The 20,666-nt window shown below is 44.1% G+C and overlaps 1 protein-coding gene across 2 annotated transcripts in view; it reads right to left on the bottom strand.

The window, feature by feature from the left end:
• The window catches only part of RAD18 (RAD18 E3 ubiquitin protein ligase), a 56,797-nt gene that overhangs the window by 17,726 nt on the left and 18,405 nt on the right, over positions 1 to 20,666 (bottom strand). For both annotated transcript variants that reach the window (XM_054838585.1, XM_054838586.1), the window contains exons 7-11: positions 18,670 to 18,854; positions 14,871 to 14,947; positions 14,116 to 14,176; positions 6,934 to 7,068; positions 3,211 to 3,364 (exon numbers count right to left, since the gene is read on the bottom strand). In XM_054838585.1, the coding sequence (XP_054694560.1) occupies positions 3,211 to 3,364; positions 6,934 to 7,068; positions 14,116 to 14,176; positions 14,871 to 14,947; positions 18,670 to 18,854 (612 nt within the window). The remainder of the gene's footprint in view (positions 1 to 3,210; positions 3,365 to 6,933; positions 7,069 to 14,115; positions 14,177 to 14,870; positions 14,948 to 18,669; positions 18,855 to 20,666) is intronic.

The following is a 20,666-nucleotide window of genomic DNA, read 5'->3' as shown; positions in this document are numbered from 1 at the left end:
GATTGTTTTGTTATATTCTACATGCTGCTCAAAATCCTAGTATTATTTTAATCCATCATAACATCAGCCCTCCATTTAGAAGTGCTCTCTTCATAAAACCACAGCACACAGATTTGGACTTCCAAATATATTTCAAGTTTTGACATTTCAATGTGAAAAACATTTGCCCTTGTCAAAGGATATCCTCTTATTATCAGAAATAAAATGCAAGCCTCAGAAAATCATTACTTGGTACAATAGCACAATGCTACTTGAACCCTCAACGTCTAAATCATTCTGTTTTGATTTGTGCTCTATTTATTTCACTGCACTTAACAAAACATTAACTCCATGGTAACCAGAGAGTGACCAAAGACATCACTCTCTTCCATGCAGTTGATAGGACTACACCTACTTTTTACAGTCCCTGAAGTCTCGCCATCGTTCAGGTCCGGTTTGATTACGCACAAAGGCGTAAGCGGCACGCCGGGAGCAGGAGCCTCGTGCAGCCCCAAGCTGGTCTGCAGATGCGGCAGAGCCCGGCAACGGCCCGGCCACTGCAGTGGGACAGCAGATCCGCTGGTTTCGCACGGCGCCGACCAGGAACGGACCAGCCAAGACAAAAAGCACATTTAACTCTCTTTCATAAGAGTTCTCCCACGTTGGCATTTGGAGATGGCGTGATCCCTGTAACCTTTGTTTCCCAGAAAACACAGAAAAAAGCACCAGAGTGTTCTTCAAAAAGGTACGGTTTGGCACGAGGAATGTCACGTCAAACAAGAGGGGCCTTCCGTGCATCACAAGGCAGTGTGTCACTTTAGCTAAATGTTCACTGTATTATCACTGCTGCTTTCATCTCTTTTTGAGCAGAGTATAAACCCAGGGTTAGGATGTAAAGGATGAGAATCTACAAGGCATGCTGCAGAGCCCAACTGCCAATCAGCTGAATTTAATATAACAGGGAAAAAAACCCCCTAAAATAAAAACCCCCAACCCCCCCACCACTTTATTGACCTTCTTGGCCAGTGCAGTAGCTAGCTTTTAAGGTTAAGCAAACTGCCCTATATTTAAATAAAAATAAATAAAAAACACACCACAGACATAAGCCAGGCGATATGCACAAAGTAAGAAAGCAAAGAGGAAATCCCAGAGAGATTCTGAAAAAACAATTCTGTGCAGACTCTAGTAATTCTGTTCCTGTTCCACAGGAGCTGAATTTAAACCACAGGGAGCTATTAAGCATGTTTTTTTTTAAAAGAAGGTCCAAATATCTGCAATGCATAGCCACTGGTTTGTGCAACCAAGAGATTCTGTGCTTGATTCAAGAAGTCTATGGAAATATTTCATTTGGAGAGAGTGAATGCATAAAAAGAAGGAATAAACAACTCCGCCTTGAGCCAGACATAACACAAACAAATGCACGCTTTCCAACAAAATCTGCCAGCTTGGTTCATGAAAGCACATTCAGATCATTAGTAACTGCCACATGCAAGTACCCGTTAGCAAACTTTCTTGCAGTCTCAGACACACTTTCATCCAGACTTTAAGTTTATACACACAAGCCTGCAGACAGACAAAGGTAAAGAATAAACGTTTAACTTTGATGTTAAAGACTACGGGGAGAATCATTCATAATGTCATTCACACAGCAAACTGGCAGCAAAACAGAGATTTAATGATACCTTGGATGAGCTAATACAAGCCCTTTCTACCTCCCAAGAACTCACTCTGTAAGATTAAAATCCCAAATTTTCCAAGGTCTTTAGTGCCAAAAGGTTAATTTGCAATCAAAAAAATAAATTAAGCAAAATAGGGAAGAACAGGAACACCTCATTTAAATTCTGGATGAAGAGCCAAGCTGAAGGCATTTATTCTGTGGAACTGAAATATCAATCAGAGCTGTAGGGCAACCACAACAGCAGGTGGTTGAGGATGAAGCAGCTCCATCTATCACCTGCACACCTGTCAGACGTGACACCGTGTACAAATCGGTGAGAGCTGGCCTTGCCCTAGCCCTGGGGAGAGCTCCTGCCTGCGCTCCTGCCTGCACTCCTGCCGCCACCGCTACACAAACCAGACGCCAGGCTCCTGCTGCCGCGCGCTTCCCCAGGATTGCCTGACAGCCGCAGGGCAGCCGTCGCCCAAGCTGCAAACTGGGACGCTGAGGCTTCAGGCATGTAAAACCAGGCTCTGGAACAAAGCCACAGGGCCAGTTTCTTCCCTTCTAAGCGGTCCCTGTAGAGTTGTTTTCCCCAGCCCATTTCATCTTTCAGTACAGATCCTGGGTGGAGCAGCTTCAAGAAGAGACGGTCACAACCCAGAAGAGCACAAGCCTACAAGAGCCCTCCAGGAGGTGCATCTCCCCCTCCGGTTTCAGGCTTAGTTCTCGGTCCATTTCTAAAAGGCTTCGGCACTTAAAATCAGAGGGGCTCTGGCCACAATCACAAGGCAGCACTGCTGAGCCAGGCACTGCACGCTGCCAAGGGCGGACTTCAGAGACACTCTGACCTGCGGTGTCCACTAAGTCCGTGCAACTCGCCACTTGGCACGTGGCTTCACACAAAGCTAATTCTGAAACCTTAATTCTTCTTAACTCTTCATTCTTCTAAGATTTAAGAGGAGCAGCTGAGGGAGCTGGGACTGTTTAGCCTTCAGAAGAGAAGGCTCAAGGGAATCTTATCAACGTGTAGCAATGCTCAACGGGAGGGAGTGAAGACGACAGTCTATTCTCAGTGGTATCCAGGGACAGAACAAGAGACAACAGGCACAGCCTGAAACACAGGAAATTCCCTTGAAACGCAAGAAAAAGCCTTTGTACTGGCAGAGGGGGCGGGGAGCAAACATCGCAGCAGGCTGCCCCCATCCCCAGGGGTGCTAGAAGACAGTGGCCACCCTGAGCTGCCTGCGCCAGCGGGCCCTGCTCTGCGCAGGGCTGGACCAGATGATCTCCAGAGGATCACTCAGCCTCTGCGATTCAGTGTGTCCTACCAAGATCGCCAGATCCTGCTCTGAAGAACACAGACCTGAAAATAAGATACCCAAATATCGGGTATTACGACATGCAAGTCTTCATGAGTCATCTCCTATGAAGATGGAGATAGAGAGAGATATGTATATACATATATATATGCACACACATTGCTCAAGGTTACTGGCAAAGCTGGGGTTTTTTCCACAAATGTTTGGTCTCATCCGGCACAAACAAGGGAGACCAGACTCTTCTTCACTAACCTGCTTGTTGACCCAGATGACAGTGAGAACGCAGGAGAGACCGATCTCTGGCCTTCCGCCATGGGAGCAGATTCACTTCTGCCATCAGGAGTTTCTGTTTTGATTGTCTGGGCTTTTCCAAGGACGAGAGCTAAGCGATGCTCTTCTGTATGTTCTACCAAGAAGAAAGACACAGATTAGCAAGAATGACAAAGCAAAATACTATTGTTCAAATTTTTGCAGCTTGAAGACAGATTTTTAAGAAAAAAAAAGAAGTTTTAAAATATTTAAATACCAATGCCTCATTCACACTTATTTGCTTCCCGAAACCCTCACAGTTTCAAAGGTTTAATTTCTTTTCCTGCACAGTATAAAATAAAACTCCACCCTCTAAGAACCGGAGACTGAAAAAGGAACATTTTGTTGTTATGAGTTTCAAACACAAAGAAGGAGAGAAATAAAGGGTAAGGATATTTGCTACATTTCATAAGATGAAACTTTATTTCAGAAATTAGCAAACACTTAATGAGGCAGAGCTGTTCTCTGCTTCTTGCTACCAATTCACTTCATCCACTGCACGAGACAGCTGGAGAGGGGCTGGTGCCAAGGGCAGGGAGTGACAGGCCAAGGGGAATGGCCTGAAGCTGCAGGAGGGGAGATGGAGATGGGATGTGAGGCAGAAATCCTTCCCTGTGAGGGTGCTGAGGCCCTGGCACAGGGTGCCCAGAGAAGCTGTGGCTGCCCCTGGCTCCCTGGCAGGGTTCAAGGCCAGGTTGGATGGGGCTTTGGGCAAGCTGGGCTGGTGGAGGGTGTCCCTGCCCATGGCAAGGGTGGCACTGGATGGGCTGGGAGGTCCCTGCCCACCCAAACCGGGCTGGGGTTCTGTGATAGCTTTAAAGTTTTACAGATCAAGTTAATAGGTTTGTTTTCAGTAAGAGAAGCATTAAGAAAGACAATGTTAGTCTAGATAATTGACATTTCCATTTTTTTTAATAGGAAAAATCATTTTTAGACAACACACATCAGACACAAATTGTAAAACCATTCCATTATTTTTGTGTCAAATGTTTTTATCTATAAAAAATGAACAGTTCTCTGAAAAGATACCTTCTATCTCTCTGAAGAGAAAGCAAATACAGACTAGAAAGTATGGTATGTAAAGATAAACTACTCTTATGCCATAGCCACAAATATTTTCGAATGCGTTCTTTAACTAGAGAGCTGCACAGGACGTTAGAACCGTACTGAGACCGATCTCATTAATAACCCTTACCATGGCTGGTCTGTCCACCCGCGTGAGCCAAGCCCTCTTCCTGCTCAAACCACTTTGACTTTTCTACCCCTCCAGAAATGCGTTTGACAGAAACGGCCAAACAGAGCTGTCATTACAGTGGGGAAGAGCTATACAGTCGGGAAGAGCTATACAGTCCTTGAGTTTTGCTACAGTTTGCCCTTTCCCTTCTGCTTAATTGTCTAATTAAATACCAGGAGCATATTTTTGTCTGTTGAAAACAACCGGCAGATTACTGTGAGTCAGTTGTCCAGTTAATGAAACAGAACTCCAAAACAAACAGGTTAAAAATAGCAAAGGTCCTGTGCAATAACCATCCCAGAAGAGGTGCATCACAAATATTTATCAAACTCTTCTGGTGCTTCCCCTTGGGCAAAGCAAAAACCTATGTTTAAAAGTTATAAAACATAAAGACTGGAAATCAAACATTTTAAGGTTAAGGATGCAAAACAAGGTAATGTAAATCAGGAAGGGATGATTAAAACATCACCAAAACCAGAGTGATATTTCCAGAAAGGTTTATGTCACATCAACCAATACACAGAAGAGGGCGATGGGAGATATGAAGGGTTTAAAAAAATATAAATAAATAAATAAAAATTATGTTTTAATTCTGTGCAGTTCCACTACTTCCATGAGAATCCAAATAAAGCGGGTAAGGAATGCAAGGTAAGCCTTTGCTCTTCTCAGCAGTCACGCTTTCAAATGGCAAGTCATCGGACCACTGCTGGTTTTCTTCTGTTCACATATTATAATTTCCAGTTTAATAAAGAGGTAATTGCTGTTAATAAGGAACACTGAGGAAACAGGCTTTAGGCATTTGTTCCTTCACCCACAAGTCTGCTTTTCATTTTGTTTTCGTTGTTAATGGTTTTCAAACAGTTAACCAGGTGCAGATGTTTGGCATAAAACTAGAAACTGAAATTTCAAAGATCATTGAACTCTCAGTTCACAAAAACCATAATGAATATTTTGCAGATTTGTCAGAACCAGACAAGGTGGCATCGTGTACTTAAGTCAACATGACACAGGTTGATACACCTGATAGAAGTTATTTTCTACCTGAGCACTCTTTTGGAAAAATTATATGGCTTTACTTCAGCTTCTCAAAGTCTGCGGTTCAGCACACAAAGAAAAAGCTTACGTAGAAGACAGAAACCCAGTAATTCACAGTAGCCGATCTCATCACAGAGCGTAGCTAGAAATTAATATTTCAAAGTCTCTGATCCCATTATCTAATAACACATTGCTTCTGTCTCTGCTATAGAAGAGGAACATCCCAGTAAACTATGTCAAACAAGATAAACTTTATCCTTGAGTTTCCTTAATTTTTCCCCTTCACATGGAAAGGATTATGCATTGCATTAAAGTCTGCACGAAACGATAAGGATAAATTCATACTATTATATTGGTATTTTCATTTATTTTTATTCTTGAGAGCTCTGCTAGAGGAGACAGCGCAGGAGACAGTCAAAGATTAATTCCGTTCAACTGAGGAAGAGCAGGGATTTGTGAGAGCTGACGCCAAATAAACTGCCGTATTTTCCCAAGGATATGGACAACAGTGTATCCAATTCTGGGCAATGGAATTCTCTCCAAAATTCAGTATCCCAAATAGATTATAACTCCACAAGTTACATTAGGTTGAGGAACGCTCTTCTAAATCACACATTCAAAGACAAATATGCACTGCCAAAGCAGCCAGGAACATAAACCAAATGAGACTGAACCAGCCCAGAGGGAACGAGTTAAAAGCCTACCCGGGTATCTCCTTGATGCTGTGCGGAGTGAGGATAACAAACATATGCTGGATGTTGTTCCTAACTCATAAAGAACTGAGTAACTGCAGTTGTGCATAAGCGCTTTTCACTGCCTTGACGTATATAAACACAAAATGAAGCGAGTTACAAAAAGAGAGGCAACATACTGTATAAACAGTCTAAAAGAAGCCAAAGTATTTTATTGCTTCAACCTCAGGACAAACAAATAGTTGTTCCAATCCACACAAACGTCTTTGCAGCTCCCAGTGACCAACTCCTTATCACGTTAACGATACAGAGAACCAAAACCCAGCCAGCAATACCCACCATCCCCTTCGTTTCAAAGACACAGACTGCCACATGTCCACTCTCAGCAACCTCAGCAGATCTGGATTGGAACCAAAGATCCCATTTCAACCAGCTAATTAAAACATGTACCTAAATAAAGCACATCTAGACACAATCCCACTAAAATCAAACAAATCATATGTTCATTACGGGTTGTGCTTATGTATCACACTAAAATCAATGGCAGTCAATCTTTTTAGGGTCTGTTTGATTTTTATGGGGTTTTTTTTCCTCCTTCAGGACTGTAGGAGAAGAACAATAGGAAGAAAGAAGATTTCTTTGGGAACCCCTCCCGCCTTAGTAGTGTGGATTGAAGAGGGGATTATATTAAATACCACCACTAACCTGTGGCCACTGGCAATTCTTTGACAGTGACGTCGTCTTTGTTTTGAGCACTTTCTGTTTTCCTCTTCCCATTTTTCTTCCACCGAGAATTTACTTGATCCACCAAAAACTGAAATTCAGTTCTGTGCTTGTTTCCTGAAACATAACAGTGCATTACTGATCGTTGCCGCAGGACCCTTAAGGTATACCGTAAAAAGGATGTGAACAGAAATACACACAAAATACTGAATTAAAAACATTTTTGTTACAGCAAACAAAACCCAACTCATCGCTGCAATATGTCCATATTCTATTAACGATCCAAATCTGTGTCTATGCTTTTACAGTTACCCAGTAGTCAGGAACACTTGCACAGATGAAAACTTAATTTTTGCACACAACAACTGTTGTTTGTTTCTTCTTTATATTATCTGTCTGTCTTTCCCCCTGTACTTGCTAACTATTGCAGTTACCACTGTGAGAACATTTAATATTGTAGTCACGTCACCAAGCCTGTCAGAGCTCAAGGAGCACCTGGACAATGCTCTTAGTCGCACGGTTTACTTCTAGGTAGTCCTGCGAGGAGCACTCTGCTAGAGAAAACAAGTAAAATCTCCTGACTACTCTGCAAAGTGCTTTAGAGTGGCTTTGGGTCTTTCCCCCATTTCTGCACTAAAGCGACGTCGAAAGCCTTTGTGTCATGCTTGCTATACTGTTTTGATTCAGATCCTCTAAATCACAGTTAATTCTTCTCTGGCATACTCTTTGCGCTTTCAATCACTTAGTATGTTTTAAGCAATCCTCTGGTACTCAGTCAAAGCAATGCTGGTTTTTAATCTAGATACTTCAAATTCTTTACTGGGAAATTCTGGCTGGGAAAACACCCGGGTTCCTCAGGCAGACAACGCGGATTACCTAACCCTCGCTGGGCACGAATGGAACACGTTATTTTCCCTGCAGAACGCACCAACTTCTACTGAAACAGCATATTTGAGGGTAGGTACCCACAGCTAGTACAGCACGAAAGCCCACCCGTCCATATGCATGGCTTTATATTGCCACCTTACCGCGAAGGCAGCAAATATGGATTTCCTTTCTTTGGAGGGGCTTCCAACAAAAAGTAACTCTGAGAAACAGATTTGTCCTTTTGAGACAAATAAAGCATTTCAGCTAAAACCTTTGGCCTAGTTTTTAGCCTACGGAAAAAACATTCAAAATGCTTTCCATGTCCGAGGCAGGAAGGCCCGATGTACATCCGAAACGTCCTTGGGGCAAAGCCGCTGTCTGTGACGGCATGGGACGGTGAAGCACTCAGTACCCTTCCTCTGGCTCCGAACTGCCCTCCCAGCGGTGCCTGGAGACCTCGGAGTGCCGACGCGCAGTAAACCCCCGCTCCCAGGCAGAGCGTTTGCGGATCCATCCTTGCAGGGAGCAGGACTGCGCAGCGGCAGGGACCCCCGGGCTCCCCCCTGCCGACAGAAGGCTGGCGGCACGCACGCTGTCTGCAAGGACGGCTTCCCGGTGATCGCCACACAGCGAGGCACTAAATAACACAGCTCCCGAGACGAGAGTACACCTTGCCTCGTACACCACTGCGCACACACAGTCTGTCGTTTCTTTGCACACGCAGAACTGATTGCTGTTTAAAGCCTCTGCTCTGTACAAGCCACACACGCACTGCCCGAGTTACACTTCCAGAGATAAACCCCTGCAGAGGGGACGGGCAGAAAAGTGAACGGGCATCCTCAGGACACAGGACACCGAGGGCTAGCCATGGGCAAACTGGGCCACCCACTGCCCAGCCTGCTGGCGCTGCAGGCCTGGCCCGTCCCACCGCATGTGGCCGGCTTGCCCGGGCACCCCCGTGCACACACAACTTCACACACGAGTGCCGAGAGCAGTGTCTAACTCATGGCAGCAAAGCAAACGTCCTGGTGAATCAGGGTACTTGGAAATCAACTTCGAGCCCAGCTGCAACAAAGAACTCCCTCATAAGCGTTCCATTTTGTTTGTTTGCTTTGGTTTTTCCTTTTTCACATCAGCACCACAGGGCAGGGAGAGGCAGGAACAACCCCGACCCTCCCCACAGCTGCAGCGCGGGCGCTCCGCGGGTTTCCAACCCACATCTCCCCATCACCCCGCGCTCCTCTGCGTGTGCCGGCAGTTCTCCACCTTCTTCCCTTCCTGCTCCCCACGCTCCCCCATCCCTCCCGGTGGGGTCTGGCTTCCCCCGCGAACAGCCCTGACCTGCTCCTTGACCACGACATCTTCTCACAGCACCGCCTGGCCTCAGCATCCTGCTCGGCACGGCCAGGGCGCCCGACGCCGGCCCAGGGCGCGTGCGGAGACGGGGTGGTCAGCGCCTCAAGGAGCGGATCGGTACGGCAGGTTTAAATAATGGCTGCACCTAACCCAGATCTACGTCCTGCTGCAGTGACAGGAGGGGGAAAAGCCAAGGTAAGATCGTACCAAGTTCTGCCCCCCAGATTTAAAACCGACTCCCTCTCACTGCGTAGCTGAAAACGCCACATAAGGTCAACAACTCCTTTCGTAAAAAGAAAGTTCTTCTCCCAGATACTTGTGTTTGAGCCGCTGCACATTCATTACGTAATTGCTTTGGCGCTTCGGTTTTTCCAGTATTACTATTTTTTGTTGTTTTGTTTTATGGCGTAACTACAAAGCTTTTCAAGTGAAAAAGAAATGTCCTGGCAAAGCAAGGCGCTACTCAGATACACTGTAAATCACCACTGTGCTGAAAGGACATACCACGCACATTTCATAAAACGACAGGCATTTCAATAATAAAACAACCGCAGATATAATTACAAATATTTAAAACACAAAAGATAAATCAGTAAGCCTCTGAATAACGTTGCAAATTAAAAGATTTACAAAAGAGCAACAGAGTAATTTTTTCTGAGCCAATGTTTTTTTTTTCCCCCTGCAGATTTTTAACTCTTTGATAGCAGCCTGCCCACGACACAGCAGAACGAGGGTGTCGCTGAGCTCCCAAGGAGCCCAGGCTGCAGGGGCAGCGGAGTCGACTGGACCTTCCAGGCACAGACGCTGGCGGCTGCTCAAGCAGAGCTTCCAGCTAACAAATAAACCATGCTCAGGTTCATCCAGCCAAAATATTCATTGCTATTGCAAAAGCACTTCACGCACAAAAAAAAGCAAAAAATACTAACAGTGTAATTTACAATTTGCCAAGAGCCTGAGAAATTGCAAAGGAGAGAAGAAGAAATAAAAGGGGGTTATCACAGCTGGTTTATCTCGCTTTTCAACAAGGCTGTTACATAGCTCCACTGTGCCGCGTGTTTCACATGGAAATACAGAACGAAGAGTAAATGGTTGGGGATTTTTATTCAGAACTTATGCCAGAGTTAATTCATTCATTAACTCAGCTGTGAATTGGGGACCTAGGGTGCAAATGTTGTAAATTAAAAGGGGAAAAAACCTTCATTGTGTAATAAAGCTTTTTAAAGTCCATCTGTGCTACAGTGAAAAAAAAGGCATTTGATAAAAGTTCTTTTAATCTCTGTCCTCTACAATTCTTTTTTGATGCTTATGATTTCTTCTCTATTGCTTTTATGAGAAATAATTTGCTGACACTAGTTAACATCGACCTCTTTGGTCAACACTTTTTATTAATTTTACAACCATGTGTTCCCATTAAAATATTCTTCTATCTTCTCTTTTTTCCTCTTTTTTTTTTTTTAATAGACTTTTAAATGTTCAGTTAAGCTGCCTGAGGCTAATTTATTCATTTGGAGATCCTTTTAACAGTGTAAACTAAATTAAATACCTGGTTTTGGAAAATTGAGATGGCACTTAATATCTAGTGTTCTAAAACGTGTACAACAGCCCCAGACAATAAAAGGAAGGACGGGCAGCGGCAGTGCCCTGCAGCCCCTGCCAGCAGCGTCCGGTGCCGAGCGGGCCCCCGCTTCACCCCCCAAGGCAGCACAGCTGCCCGCAGGGCTGCGACGTGGCCCCGGCCAGCGACCCGGCTCGACAAGGAACTTGTGGCCAGCCAAAACCCACAGAAAGCAAGCTCAGCGGTTCCTTGCACCGCATCGGTTGTCTGGTGAGAGGGCCGTGCGGGCACGGCTCCTGCGCTGCTGGCTCACTGCACGCCAGCCCCAACGTGCCCCGTCCGCAGGGACAGGGGCCGGGGGAACGTGCTCACCACCGGCTGAATCCAGGTACCTTCCTCGGACGGCGTTTGTTCGGAGTCGCCTTCACGTGCAGCAGAAGGCTATCGAGCGCAGCACTAACGCTCGTTACCAGGCCTGTGCTCTGCTCCGGGACCCTCCCGCAGTCACTGAACTTTGGATTTCATCTTTACAAGCCTTGGGGGGGGGGGGGGGGCAATTACCCAATTCGGGAACTAATCAGTTTTATGTTATTTTACTTTTTGGGTTGTTTGTTGGCTTGGGTTTTTTTTTAATTTTATTGCTAGAGATTTCTGCATGGCAAGAGAGTAATTATTAACTAGTTACTTGGAATTAGGAGAGAATGCTTAAGATTCAAAACCACAAAGAGTGCATGTGCACTTAAAAAAAAAAATACATTCTCAGGAACAGCAACAAAAAGCAAGGGAAAAATTTGGTAAAGATTTAGGGCCTTATTTAGCCTTCACAGAAACCCAACTAAAATCAACAAGGCTAAATCTAGCTGCATTATGGAATAATTTATATGCCTGAAGCAACACAAGGAAATTCAGGAAATAGAACCATATTGCAGATTTAAATACACCCTTAAGTATCATCAGAACAAGTTGTCCCTTCATGGCTTTGCTCCGCTGTGGCTGAATGCAGAGAAGTTTAACGTTCACTGAATGCTGTTTTAGCATTACGTGGCTAACTACCACGTTTGAGTGTGCAAGCAGCGCACAGGTGAAGCGAAATGACTGGGAGACAACAGGGAAGAGTTGTGAATAAGAAAACGCTGCTAGGGACCTAAGTACGAAGTAAGGCTTTCTGTGCACAAACACACAAAGAAGGGTCAGGAAACCATCTGTAAAAATCACTTTACATTAGCCATTTCTCTACTCAGTTACTACAACAGGATGCTAGTCCTGCAATCTTTAACTCTCACAGGAACGTTTGCTTCTACACTAACTGTAAAGATGGTTAGATGGTTCCACAGAGAGAGAAAACACTGTTCTCAAGTTTAAGCACACAGTATGCTGTGCTTTCCCAGGGTCAAGTTAAGCAGGAATCAGTTCTCTGTTGAAAACAAAACAAAAGAAACCCCAATAAATTCCCCCCGTCCCCAGAAAACCCACCAGAAATTTGTATTCTGGAACTATAGGTCTCCCTGTGATATTTTTCTTATTTTTTGTCTCTTCATTTCCTTAACTGTTTATTCCAGTTACACTTCCCGAAACAACTGCTGTCGCTCTGTCGGGGCAGAAGCAGGTTAATAACCAACACAGGCACGGGTCTCTTGCACAACCTGAGGGGCCTCTGTGCACAAGTGAAACACCACCACCAACATCACCTGGTTTGCACTGAATCCCAGTTGCCTGCACAGATGGAGGGGAAGAGTCAACCCAACAAGCAGAGTATTCTTTCAAAAGATTGCTTCAAAATCACAGGGCTGGCCAGGAGGGGAACGTAGAAAAGGATGCAGGGAGGAGGCAGGAACACGTGAGTGCTTGTGGAGAGGGGTATGAAGGAAAGGAGCGGATGTGAGGAGCACTGGGAAACCCTGGATGATTTGAGAATCACAGTATTGAAACAAAATATGGAAAAAGCATTTTTGGCTCAGTTAAAACATGCTTTTTTAGCAGTAAGGGCCACTTTGACAGCTGTAGATGTGTAAAAAACCCACACGGTTGAGGAAACACGCAGCCATAAAGTATTTTAGAAATGCCATATTAAATATTAACTGACAAGCAATGTAGCCACAGTAGTTTATGTCACTCTGCACTGGACAGCAAACCTAGAAAACTAAGGAATAGAAAGAGTAAATTTATACAAACTTAATCTGCTACAGGATGAGTTAGAGGACTTGGGAAGACCGACCACCACTCAGGCGCATTTTAAATAAAGCCAATGTCTGAACATTAATTGCGTAGGGGAGGAGGGAGTATCCTGAGTAATGGGAAAACCCATTATCAGTGTTACTGGGTGTACTGGTGAGTGCAGGGCCAAGAGAGCCAGCATTCACCCCGTCTTGCCAGCTCAGCACACTCCTTGTCGGCAGAGATGCCTCCCTGCGGAGTGGCCCAGCTTGCCTGAGGCTGGAGGGCTCACAGCCAGCAGAACTGCCCGCAGAGAAGTCATACAGGGCCTGGAACCTCAAAAAAGGGAGAAAACTGTATCAAACCTCAAGCTGAGGAAATTCTGTATGTATAAAAGCCCTCAGGAGTGCATGCCATTGTTCACAGCGACACAGCAGTACAATCAGCAAGTGACTTAATACACACAGGTTCATATGTTGCAAGCCCAAGTTCTAACAAAGTATAGAACTGGCAAAATAATTAACCAATTTACATGAATCTTTGAGTAATTCAGATTATTCTCTGACCATGTGCCAAAAAATCTCGGGCAAGGAAGGGTGAAATCTCACATGCAAAGCACAATCAGCTTTCCCTGCACTCACAACTGCTCCTCTGTTCTTCAAAACCAGCATCATGAGAATTGCACGGAGAGCCTTGCGCAGAGCAGGACGCTGAAGCAGAGCCCCCCTCCACGCGACAGCCAGCAGCCCAGGCAGCTCGAGGGGATTCGGCCGGCACAGCGCCCAGCACTGCTGGGTCTCGGGAGTCCTTTCAGAGCAGTTCTGCTCCGTATCCCTGCCTGAGGGCTCCCGGTGAAACCACACAGTTATGCGTCACACATCCAGTGCGGGAGACAGAAAATCTCTACTTCGCTGCTCTATGTCCGACAAGCGTAGGAGGACTGAAGAAGGGAAGCAGAAATAAACGGAGAGGTGCTAAGGAAGCAATCAGCTTCCATCTCAATCTTATCCAGCCCTGGCAGTGAGTTTTGTCAAATGTCAGTACTTAACAGAGACAGAGTTCCAAAGAGGAAGTTTCAGCCCAAACAGAGAACTTCCCGCTTTGATTTATTAAATGGGGTGTGGGGGAAGCATACACACATGAAAAGCATCACTTTTGTTGGTATATTTTAGTACAAAGGAAAAGGAGGTGAATTTAAAAGCAAAATAAAGTGAAACTTGTGTATTACTTACGATAATCAGTGTGGATCTCATCTATTTCTTCCTCTGTCTGGTTCTTTGTGAAGGTCAAGCTCTACAGAAATCAAACAAATGTTTATTTACAGAAACACAAAGATGATAAAGCTGCATACTTTAAAACTAGACACTTTAAACTGGAAGAAGGATGAACTGTCTGTTTTTTCCCCCACCAGCTCTCACCACCTCACCTGCAGACAGCAGTATATATTTAAAGTACGCATACATGGCTGGCTGCTTTCACAGAGTCAACAGGACTAAGCCAAGCCATCCCATCTCACACCCAGCATGTGTGACCATGAAATACTTCCTAACACTGTGCAACAAACATGCTCTAAAAGTCACAAAAGTATCATATGTCATGGGAAAAGACAAGCGCTACTGCTGATACGGAAGCAAGGAATTTGCTAGCTAAATCCTAGAGAATTCTAGGAAGCAAAATGTTCCCCACACTGCCATGGAGGGTCAAAATCCTCCAATATGACCAAGGGGAACATTTCTCAAGAATTTTTATTGCAATCAAAACAATGCTCCTACTTAAATGGCTTGGGCATAGAAACATCAACAGTACACAAAGAATTGCCCACGACAAATGAGCGGTATGAGAAAATAATGTTGATTTTAAGATAATATATGTGAATTCCAACGTGCAACCCAGGAATCTGGGAATTCCCATAATAAAATGATAGGCAAACATGTTCAGTGCCCACTCTGCAACTTCTCCTCTTTGAGAATAAAGATAATTAGCTTACATTTTCACCGGATTTATTAAATTCAAGCTGAACCCGAATCTTCTCATTCTTTTCCAACTCTTTAACAACCTCTGCAACTGTTTGAAAAGACAAGAAAGGGATCACTGAAACAGGACCTGTTAAATAAAAAGATGTAACAGCACTGAATGAAACTACCATGAATTTAAATCAGAAGGAGACGAAGCAGCAGTAGCTCTCCAAGAGCAAAAACCCGCACTCCAGTGACAGGCAGACCCAAACACCACGGTTTTACACACTGCTCGGCGGGCGTTTGCTCACGCAGAGGAACCGCTCCCAGCCGCGACGGCTGAGCAGCAGAGGCAGTGCCCGGGACCCAGGACCCGGCGGCAAGGCTGGGAGCCGTGGCCTTGGCCGAGGTGCGCTGCAGAAGCCCCGTGGCACTTGCCGGCAGCTGGCACCCGGCCGCCTCCTGCTCTCATTTGCTTTGTATTAAATCCACGGGAAAACACAGTCTTTTCAAATCATATTTGAATCTTACTCTAGCATGCTATAGCGTTTCTGTGGTGCACAGCCATGCCTTTTATAAAAAGTTTCCATTTCATAATGTATCTTTCAATGAAAGATAAAATAACGACATCTCCTGTTTATCTTACTTTTACCTCCAAGGACTGCCTTCCGAGGCAACACAAAACTGTCTGCAGGCTTGTGTCCAAAACCCATAGTCCAAAGATGAATTACAACCTACTCGAAAGATTAAGCCATACACCTCAAAAGCATATAAACACACATAGCTGTGGTTGCTTACATTTCGACTAAAACCACAGCTATGCAGGACCCTGCATGGTTTATTTTGACATTTACTTTTACAAATCTGTTTCTACACTTAATCATTTTCACAGAGCTACTAGGTAGCTATGGGTATTTATTAAAACAAACGCTTTCACTAGACAGTAAAGTAGCCAGAGGACAAAAGTTTATTAAGCTGTGAAGGAATAAAACCTGTTGAAAACTGGGTTAAGCAAAATCCAGGAGTTTGGCACCTGTGCTTCCTCAGAAGCTCAGCTATTTGTATTATATAGCGACCTTCGGTTCACTGTTACCACTGACAATCCCTGCCTGCATCTTAGTGCGAGTTTAATAATTCACCCTTTATAAATCGGTATGGAGCCAGAACTCAGCAGGAGTTTTGCATTATTTAGGGCAGACCACCTAAAGGACATTGTAACACACAGCGAAACCCTTCACTGAGCTAGCCTGCATGAACGACGCCGACAGAGACCTGGCGCTACTTCATCACCAGCATCACGTGAGGAATCGCCCCAAGAGCCGAGTCCCTCCAGCACGTTCCAGGCCTGACAGAGAACCGCCTGTTCTGCACAGCGTCGATTCTCGCACGCCTTGAGCGGGCACGAGGCTCCAGTTGAGCCAGCCTCCACTTCTCCCGCCGACCTTGCTGCGGCACGACGGCAGCGGCGCAACCCCACGACCCTTCCTTTCCCCTCACCCCGAGCTGCGCAGCTCCCGACCGGCCCGCTCCGCACGTTACTGCGGAACTGCTCCGCTCCTGTTCAGCCATCGGGCACGAGCGTACCTCCACGGCCTACGGCAGCTGTACGTCTGCTCCCGCGGCTGGGGGAACTCGGACAGGGGCTCTGAGAGTGCTTAATTAAATTTCCAAGATTAACACAAATCATAGTGTGATTGAAATTCTGACACAAGTGCTATTCTCACAGACTTAAACAAACTTCCTAAACTTCCACCGATGCTGAAGTCAAATACAATCTTAACTGTGTGTGCTGGTTCTCATCCCAGAGACTTCCTGAAGTCCTAGGAAACAATTTTTGAAAGCATTTATGTTTATTTTCTGAAGTGCTTAGACACAAACTTCTCAGTGACACTTGGCCCCTAAATCACTTAGGCACTTAACCTTCTTAGTCAGGTTCTTAAAATGGTTAAAGGAGCAAAATGAAAAACCAGATAGTCTTGGTTGCAAACTCGCTTTTCTCATACACTTGCTCCCACAATCCAAGCCAAGAGCTGGCAAGTGAAATCCAGATTTCAAAAAGCAGGAGCCTAAAGTCTGGCTGCTAAATTCCTATTTATAGCCCTCACTGACTGACTTTACTTTTCACAAAGCACATATGGTGGTACTGCCTCTTTATGAAAGAGTGGAACACCAAAACCATACTCTATTTTTGAAACACCACAGGAGCAGTGTGGATATTCAGCATTTCCAACCGTCTGATCACATATAAGGCCACGTGTGCATGGAGTTAACATCTGAACTTTTAATTTTCACTAGAAATAAAAGCTCCCCTATACTGTCAAAGCTGTTAAATGACAACTGATAAATGAAGTGGGTTTTACTCTGGTTAAATTTGGCAGCCTTCTCCAAGGGTACCTCTCACCCTGGCCCCAAGTTATTCCCATTACAGATAAGCAACAAATAGCAAACGTAAAATTTACCTGCACACCGCACTGGCACGCTGCCTGACCCACGGAGATGCGGAACCCAGCTCTGCACGAGCAGCTGCCCTGCCTGCGCTGCCCTGCCTTGCGCTGCCCTGCCTGCTCATTCAGTTCCCAACAGTCCCACTGCCAGCGAGACCAAAAATTTATCTGCTCCAAATAGTTTCTGAGCCCTTCAGTACACACAAAACCATTCAGAATCATTAACAACATCTGGAAGAAATGGTGAACTTGTGTTTCAGGACTTAAGTTTCTCTGTAAACATGAAAATTAAAGACATCAAACCACGCATGAGGAACAGTATTTCTCACCTTTCTGCCTTTGAAGTAACAGAGGCCAGCTCTTGCCAGCAGCAGGACCGACCTACGCTACAGTCCTAGCAGATAGCAAGCTGCATCCTGCAACCAGTGCAGAAAATGAAATACCAGCTATATGAGAATTTCCAGGACACTAACGGCTGTGCAGCTCCCAGGAGAGTAATATCAGAACATGATCGTGTTGGAAATTCCTTTAAAAGGACTGTTTGCCATAAGCTTCTAAGCAAATAAAAAAATAATGTAACTATAAATCTGATGTCTCTCTCTCACCCGCACATGCCAGTGTATTTGTGCTGTTACTTGCATCACTTGCAGAGCTGAATTGAGACATGACAAATGACACATCTTTAAAAAAGATGTATGCTTTCATCTTGTAGAAAATAGAATATAACAAGATGAGCTGGGACAATTCTCCCTCTAGCTCATACGTGCTATCAAAAATTTTAAATGTGGCCACACTGCCTACAAAACCAGGCAGCACAAATACCGTCTCGGATCTCATCCTCCCTCTTCCAGGAATTTTCTAAGCCTTAAGCCTGAGCACATGCAAAAAACAGACTGCTGTTTAAAGGAAGTTTATATTGCACTCACATGAGAGACTAAAACACGTTCTCCTTATCCCATACAGCTGTTTAATGCTAAATATAGTCTGAGTTTAATTGTATTAAATTGCTGCCAAACACCTAAATTGATATAAACTCCAGCAACATTAACACATTCTTATTAATTCATTCTAGCCTTTCCTATCATCTCCAAAAAGAAATCTCATTTTGAAATTAAATCCAACAAAAATATAGAAGTCTCAGTGTATAGAAGGCAGAGAACAAAGTCAGAACGAAAGATAAATTAATAATCCATTCACTCCTAAGAACCTCAGGTATTTCCAATATTTTTCACTAAAAGCCTCGGAGTCTAATTTGGAGGCACTCATTAAAATGAGCTCCAGTTTTCCCAAGTTTTCAAACCAGTCTTATTCCTATCCATGAATGAAGAGGAGAAATACATACAAATAGTTGGCGATCGTAACAACTTTCCTAGAATTTCTAACTTACCTGATTTGGGATTTAGAGAATCACACTGAGCATTATACATGTGCACAAATTCTTGGTGTCTCTTAATGAGCTGTTGTCGGGTGCCATGGGTAGACAGACCATGCTCCTTTAGTTTCTTCTTCAAATCACGTTCCGAGAGCAAGTTGTAAACAACTTTAGACATAGGCTTCCTTTTGTGAGTAGAACTGCAAAAGGAAAAGGAAACAAACTTTTTTTAATTAATACTCCTATGAAAAGCAAAATACTGGCTTACATTTTTACAGGGTATTTCACCCACGCTGGGTAAGAAACACCGGAAAGAATCATTTCAGCCATGACAGACTCACAACCAATTACACAGTGTATCGCAGATGCAACAGCAACAGCTCCTGGAAGCCAGAACACTTCTTCCATCTACCACAAAGGAAATTTCAACCGTGCAGAAAGCAATAGGTCTAGTCTGGTTTTCTTTAGGACACGATGCAAACACTACTCATGTAACAAGTACTGCGGCTGAGGTTCTAATATCTACAGCAAAAGCTTTGGAATCACATCAGCAAACACAGTATGGTTCATCTTCATTGGGATCAAGCCTTACACTCGCTCGGAATTCAAAAGGAAGTGCACTGCATTCAGACTGCTGAAACACGGGGTTTCCACCCACGTACTGGCCAGGTCTTACCTGAACCAGTTGGTGAAGTTTTAAAAGCATTAAAACTGCAAGCCAAAACCTGAATTAGGAAATTTTTCTGCGAAAATGACTTTGAGAAAGATAGTCATGTACCTGAAAGCAAATCTGTAGTTCCCACCTAACAGAAGGGCAGTTTGGTAATACAGAAAGTGACAGTAAAGAGAATTAATAGTGCTGCTCTCAGATGAACAGCATTGAAACCCAGAATTTACTCCTTCACACCAGAAGAGCTCAACGTTCCTGGCATAGCTAGGGAAAACATCTTAGTTACAGGAAACTGCCATAGAAAATTCAAGTCCTACTACAGCTTTTGTCATCTAAAATTAGCAGAACAGTTTCCTTCTGCACAAGTTAGCTCAGTCTTCCCTACACCTCCTGGTGAAACACACTCAAAACTACCCAACAAAGGTACTGAAATACATCTACTGCCTCGCTCATCTCCTTCAACTTTAATAATTTATTAGTTACAGAACAACACCATTTAGTTAGAAATTTTTCTTACTGCAGCAAAATAAAGTTCAGCTGCAGTGCTTTGAATCAAAGAGAAGTTAACAACTTTCCACTGTGAAAGCAAGAGACTTATTTGAAAACTGTATTCAGCACTTTCAACTTATGTTGAAAATAAAATCAAAGGGGAGAAAAAAAAAAGGCTTATGCAAAAATTGTCATTAATTCATTTACTCATACAGCCCCTGAGCATAGCTGGCAACAAGAAGATGCATTACCACAACACACTCTTCAGGAAAAGACTTTTTTCAGATTCTTTTGGGAAATACAAAATAATTTCATTGAATGATTACACCTTTTGAAAGTCGTAAAAAAGCTCTGTCTGTATTATAAATCACCAGCAGTGTGACCTAGAAGAGAGACGACAGCTTTGCGAGCAGACAGCTACCTAAAAAACAGTTCACAACAGTTTTGAATCTTAATGTTGGTGGTATTTTCCCATCCTTGAGAAACGCAGTGTTCTTTGTGAACATGCACTTACCTGTGGTAATTACTCCTGGGCAGGTTTGAGGGACTAAATTACCAATTCTGCTGAAATACCGCTCAACTGCTAACAGAGCATGCCATGTGCTCCTAGTTTGAGAATAAACAGAGCTAAAATTCCACAGAGAAGAACTAGAGATGTGCTGTTACTGAAACCCGACCACCACTGCCATAAACCAAATACATTGCCAAAAAGACAGCATTTAACACACAACAGCCAGCCCCTAAGGAGAAGTATCTTGCCTGATACTTCCTTAAGATCCAAGCAGTCTAGATAAAATAAGCAAAATTTTAAATTCTGTTAGGGATATGGGCTTGACACCAAAGAAAGAGCTGG

This window comes from Grus americana, chromosome 11 (genome assembly GCF_028858705.1).
Source record: "Grus americana isolate bGruAme1 chromosome 11, bGruAme1.mat, whole genome shotgun sequence".
Taxonomy (NCBI): domain Eukaryota; kingdom Metazoa; phylum Chordata; class Aves; order Gruiformes; family Gruidae; genus Grus; species Grus americana.
The sequence above is the reverse complement of the archived record's forward strand: the minus strand, read 5'-3'. Positions and strand labels throughout refer to the sequence as shown.